This window comes from Penaeus japonicus, unplaced genomic scaffold, assembly GCF_977035675.1.
Source record: "Penaeus japonicus unplaced genomic scaffold, GWHDUDI00000001_assembly GWHDUDI00000030, whole genome shotgun sequence".
Lineage (NCBI taxonomy): Eukaryota > Metazoa > Arthropoda > Malacostraca > Decapoda > Penaeidae > Penaeus > Penaeus japonicus.
Window position 1 is genome coordinate 3,612,151 of NW_028234432.1, and position 6,423 is coordinate 3,618,573.

The 6,423-nt window shown below is 40.0% G+C and overlaps 1 protein-coding gene across 1 annotated transcript in view; it reads right to left on the bottom strand.

Annotated features, from left to right (window-relative positions):
- Positions 1–1,166: 1,166 nt before the first annotated feature.
- Positions 1,167–6,423, bottom strand: part of LOC122245040 (cell adhesion molecule Dscam2-like) — a 184,805-nt gene continuing 179,548 nt past the window's right edge. Inside the window, exons 37-38 of the mRNA XM_086554607.1 lie at positions 3,842–4,136; positions 1,167–3,275 (exon numbers count right to left, since the gene is read on the bottom strand). Of these exons, the coding sequence (XP_086410733.1) occupies positions 2,842–3,275; positions 3,842–4,136 (729 nt within the window). The 3' untranslated portion in view covers positions 1,167–2,841. The remainder of the gene's footprint in view (positions 3,276–3,841; positions 4,137–6,423) is intronic.

Sequence of the window (6,423 nt, forward strand, 5' to 3'; positions counted from 1 at the left end):
TAAGCGAATGATATGTATAAGTGATCGCAGTGAACAGAATACATATCATCAGTGACACATATGATACTTATCTTGTGTTACTTGGCTCTGCTTTTATTAGGCTTTTATGTTGTTTATGTTTATCTTTCTTCTATTGCTATATAGACATTTTTTCAGATATTGTGATATAGTGACGGTAGTGCAGTGATCATTCATATGTTTGTTTCCACATAAAGGTTTAAGAAGGGATTTTTAAATCAAATGTATTGATTTTATTACGAGATGATAGAAATTTGATATTTTTTTCAGATAGTACCCCGAGTCTCCCAATCTAAAAAAGAATCACAAATTCATTAAATAGTCTCGAGATGCCACTGTTTAACACAGGTATTGCAGTGTCCAAGTTGATGAGCTTTTTGGGAGATCAGTGATGGTGACATAAATAACTTCGACACTAATAGTGATGGACCTTCACTAATGGTATCTCATTATGCTTCGGCATTGGTAGAGGTAATATACTAAAAGTGCATAAGCAAAAAAAAGCATTAACGAGTAAAAGGAAAGGAACATGATAGAAGTTGAAAACGAAAGAGACTTGGAAAATGAAAATAGGAAGTCATGTGCAAAGAGAGAGAAGGGAAAACAAACAAACACGAAAGTGAAAAAGGGAGACCAAAGGAAGAGAGAAGGATGAAAGGGAAATACGAGAAAAGAAAAGAGAACAATAGATATGGGAAACATCAGATCCCTTGGTGGAAATACAACTTTGAACTGTCCTTTTATAATGACGTTAGCGACTTTAGTTGCATATTATAGATACAGGTGAAGGGAAATATATAGAAAGGAAAGAGATGGTTTGGTGAAGGAGAAAAGGGTGAGATGAAAGAGAAGAGATAGGGAGGAACTCAGGTCACGTTCATCATCACTACAGAAGCTCTTCTGCTCTTTAATAAGTCTCAACAGCAGTGAATATATAACATCCATAGTATACCACATTATAAAAATACGCCAAAATAAACTACTAGAAAGTCATGCAAATATTGACACAAGGTCACAGATTATTGCAAAATGAACTCTATATGAGAAAAAAACAGCTTATGGCGTTCCATTAGAATTGCAAAATTTATGCTGGTCTATCTTTAGATATGACAACTTATGCTAAAGTTTTGGACAATAAAGCAAATAACTTTTAATCGAATGATTATATTTGTTAATTACAAAATGTCAGATTTACACAGATAAACTTTACACATGATCACAAGCCTCACGTGGGTGGTAAATGGAGACTACCTTCTGTTGGAAATGTGTTGGTAATGTCGGTGGAATGGACTGTGTGGTGGCAATGTTGTGGTGCCGTGTAGCATTTAGATGAAGCAGCATTGTGCCAAATAGTAGGATAAACGTGGTGTTGGCACTATGTGTGCAGATGGTAATCCACATCATTGGCAAAATTGTGTATTGGTATATTGTCTGGATGTTCATTGTATTGTGAAAATATTACAGTGTAAAAAGGGTCTCATACAGTATCACAGAAACATCGAACTGGTTGAGGGACCAAGAGTTCTTCTGGCAAGGGTTGGATTGAAGTCCACGGGGGCACAGCAAGTATCTCCGGAAAGCATAACCACAAAACATATGTGAACGTCTTTAGCTCTTGGCAAATAAGTTGAAGGTACCCGCTGTATGCTATCGTTTTTTCCCCTAGAAAATAACAGCTGGGCAGATCTTTAGATTTCCTTTCAAGATAACTTTGTTGTGCATAAAATAATTTAATTTAAAAACCCTGCAATATAAAATGTTCATTCTCTTTTCAAGTGAACATGTGGAAAGGTTATGTACACTTCCTGGATAATTCCAACCGAAGAAAAGTTAAATACTCCATCTATCCCAATCACATTTACAAGGAACACAAATACACTCATATAAAGGTTCCATTCAACAACGATTTTCGTATCTAATTTTCGACATCTCATGATAAGCGCGATGGCACCACGTCTATGAGGGCACATTCAAACAACAGTACAAATATAGCCAACTTTTGTGATGGAAATGATCGGCGTTGAGTGGGGGGTGGGGGGGAGAGAACCGAGTACTTTGCTCAAGCACAGTCCGTTTCACTGTCAAGCTCAAGCAATGCCTGCGCACAAAAAGAAGATGCTAAGATCCATTTATTCAAATTGGTTTATAAAAAGATGGTGAAAGATCTGATGGGACAATGAAAGAGGAAATGACAAATACCTCATTATGGTGATATTAGTAGAAATGCTGTCATAGTTGTCAAACTACCGAACGTGTATCTATTTTTTTTATAAGTCGTTGCCTGACACAAACCTATTCTATATAAGATTTCTGTTTGATGGTATTCATTGCAAAATTGACTTCAGAAGAAAAATGAACTATGATATATACATAATATATAGTATAGTCTTTTTTGTCATGTTTTTACGCCTCTCGATTTATATTTAATAAAAAGTATTAAGACCAGTATCACTTCTTTACAAAATGAACACCTGTACATTATACACAAATGTCAGATTTCTTTCACTTTATAATTACCTATCAGAGTGTTAACACATAACATTCTCGTTGTAGAGCCAGTGAAGATTAACAATGTCTTAAAACATATCCAGTATCACTCTGATATCTCCGACAGACAGCTTTAGAAATGACTTTAGCCACTTACAAAGTAACATAGAGTTCAATGTCTTGTCTAAACAGATTTACACATTTACACAATGTAAAGAGAAACACACTGGAAATGTTGACCCTAAAACACGCAGTTTTGATCAGACGGTCACTTCGTATGTTCAGAGAAGTAGTTTCATGAGATATATGTAGTCTATGTTGCCCTCGTCAGACCTATCACACCTTGATGCTGTAGTCCTTCTCCTTGCCGGACACGTACGACCTGAACTGTGACCTGGAGTGCCCAACGTAAGCAGCGGAGGCGGCCTCTGCCTCCTTGTTCCTCCGCCTCATCTCCAGGTCGCACTCCGCCTCCGAGAGCTCGTTGTGGCTGCTGGAGAATCCCACGGGCGGAGTGATCTGCCGCGTGAAGCCATACTTGCCGTCGTCCGAGCTCTTGGAGTCGGAGGCGTGGCCGGCCTTCGGGAAGGAGAGGCAGGTCTCCTGGGTGCCACCTCTGATGCTGGCCACCATCTTGCTGAGGCCGCGACCCTGGAAGGCCCCGCCGCGACCTAGCTTGTTGCCGTCGCTCTTGCGGGGGAACGACTTCCGCTCCAGGATGGGCGAGGGCTCCGTCGACGTGCTGGACTCGGGGGCGTGGTAGATCAGGTCTGGAAAAGGACAAGGCTCAGAGGCTTGGAATGGAAGGTAACCACGAGACAGGCCTGGTATATTTACTCCATTTGCTTGAAAGAAATGGAAGGGTTTTCGGATTTCGAATCCAACACCCAAACACGCCCAAACAAGTCTGAAACGTTTTTATTGTTATCTAATTTTAGGACTAGTCAGTCAGTTAAGGATAATGGATAGCAGAATGAAGTTTTAAAATACACCCAACGTTTCTTATAAATTGATGAGTTATAGCTCCGGAAAGTGGATGAAAGTGTTAAACAAGTGGACCCCTTGTTGATTTAGAGTGCCAAAGACCATGTCAGTGAGTTGGTGGTGAGCCACATTCATCTTTATAGCTAATAAGTGAAAGAAATAATGATCAAAGTTGCTCCTTAGAAATTATGTTTAATTCATTGGAAAAAAAAGTGTAGATACAGCCATTTGTATGAGAATTGATGCTGTTTGCCACTGGAAAGTCTGTCAACGTTGAGGCTGAGGGAGACAACCTGGAGGCTAGGAAGAAGGAAGCGCACGTTAGGGTACGGCAGGAAAGCAAAGGACTCACTGTGGTGGACGGTCCTGGAGGCCGGCCTCCGTGCGGCGTGGGCGGCCTGGGCGTCTGGGCGCGACTCGAGCGTGGCCAGGTGGGGGTCGAGGGGCAGGTGGAGCGCCGTGTGGTGGCTCTCGAGGGTGGCGGAGTCCAGGTGGATGGAGGACTCCGTGCGCGAGGACGTGGCATGCTCGGTGTCCGTATCTGACTGCAGGGAGTCATACTCTTCACTTTCACTCCGGGGACCGCCCGCACCGCGCCCGCGACTGCCGCTACGCCCGTGGCTCTTTTTGGGCGTGGGTCGACTGGGCTGATGGGGGGCACGTCGGGAAGGGTTGGTGGAGGGACAGGAACGCTTACTTAGGGCTAGGGTGGTGATGGCACGTGACTAGGAATGGAATAGTCGCGGTCGTGGCAGTCAGCCGTTGTTGGGGCGGTCGCCTGTCACCGGTGCCCGGGGTCAGCTGTCTCGCGCGTGGGGCGTGGGTCATGGGCATGGCAGGGAAAAGGGTGAGGCTAGTGATGGAAGGATGGTGGATTTTAATGATACCGATGACATATTAGAGAACAAATAAATTTAGGAATGAACGATGGATAAACGTGATAGCAATGACAATACGAATACTAACAGCGATGATGATAAAATATAGCAATAGAAATATAATGATGACAAATATGATACTACTACTAAAAGGGTAATACTAATAACAAGAACAACAAAATTAGAAAAATGATAAAAAGAACAATAATAACCATGGTAACGACACTGATAGTTAATACAAATAATGAGAGTAATGACAACAGGTAATATGAACGCAAGGAAAGAAGAGGATGATAACGTTGATAAGGACAATGGGAAGGATAAGAATAACATAACAATAACTGCCTGCTCTCTTTCTCTCTCCCCTCCCTATCTCTCTCTGTCTGTCTTTCTCTCTGTCTGTCTGTCTGTCTCTCTCTCTCTCTCTCTCTCTCTCTCTCTCTCTCTCTCTCTCTCTCTCTCTCTCTCTCTCTCTCTCTATCTATCTCTATCTCTCTTTCTCTTCCATCTCCCCCACCCTCTCTCTCTCTCTCTCTCTCTTTCTCTCTCTCTCTTTCTCTTCCCTCCCCCCCCCCCCCTCTCTCCCTCTCTGTCTGTCTGTCTGTCTGTCTCTCTCTCTCTCTCCCCCCTCTCTCTATCTCTCTTTATCTGTCTGTCTGTCCCTCTCTCTCTCAACTTTCTTTCATTACATTATTCTTCGAGTGCTGCAGAAGTATTCGTGAGGGCAATGTAATATCGATTCTGAAGACTAAACCAAATGAATCTTACTCACCTGTCAAAATGCTATAGTATGTATACAAAACCTAAAATAATGAAACTGCTTTAGTAGGAATACAACACCTAAAATAATGAAACTGCTTTAGTAGGAATAGAAAACCTAAAATAATGAAACTGCTATAGTAGGAATACAAAACCTAAAATAATGAAACTGCTATAGTAGGAATACAAAACCTAAAATAATGAAACTGCTATAATAGGAATACAAAACCTAAAATAATGAAAATGCTATAGTATGTATACATAACTTAAAATAATGAAACTGCTATAATAGGAATACAAAACCTAAAATAATGAAACTGCTATAATAGGAATACAAAACCTAAGATAATGAAAATGCTATAGTATGAATACAAAACCTAAAATAATGAAAATGCTATAATAGGAATACAAAACCTAAAATAATTAAAATGCTATAATAGGAATACAAAACCTGAAATAATGAAAATGCTATAATAGGAATACAAAACCTAAAATAATGAAAATGCTATAGTATGAATACAAATCTTAGAATGATGAAACTGCTATAGTAGGAATACAAAACCTAAAATAATGAAACTGCTATAGTATGAATACAAAACCTAAAATAATGAAACTGCTATAATAGGAATACAAAACCTAAAATAATGAAACTGCTATAGTAGGAATACAAAACCTAAAATAAATAAAAGTGCTATAGTATGAATAGAAAAGCTAAAATAAAGGAAAAACATTCTTTTTGTTTACATAATTTAAACCAAACATTCATCGTCCAAACCAGAATTGTTTATTCTCGCACTCGTAAACGGGACTACAGCATTTCCAAAAACAATAGTTCGGGGCAAGGCCGGCCTCGCAGGGTGAGCTCCCGGCGAAATTAAATGCTGACGATCAAAGGGATCCTATATCTAACAGGCGCCCTTTAGGGACCGCGCTCGGCCAGGGGAATCGTGTCCGGCGGTTGTAAGATCACTATTTTTGTTTTTAAATATTGTATCAATTGAAAGGATCTGCTTGTTTGCACCACGAAAGAATTGTAATTCTCATTGGACTAGACAAAAAAAAATAATAATAACAATAATAATAATAATAAAAAAAGATATAATAATAAATATAATAAAAAAAACATCGAAACTCTAAGACATGATAACCAGAACCTAACTCAAATCCAAGTAGTATCAGCAAAACACAAATGCAAATACCGGTTTAACAGTGACCGGCACACCCGCTAATAGCTAATAGGATAACCTTTTTGGCGGTGATGATTCGACGGGTCACTCCGCCCTTTCGACTACTTCAT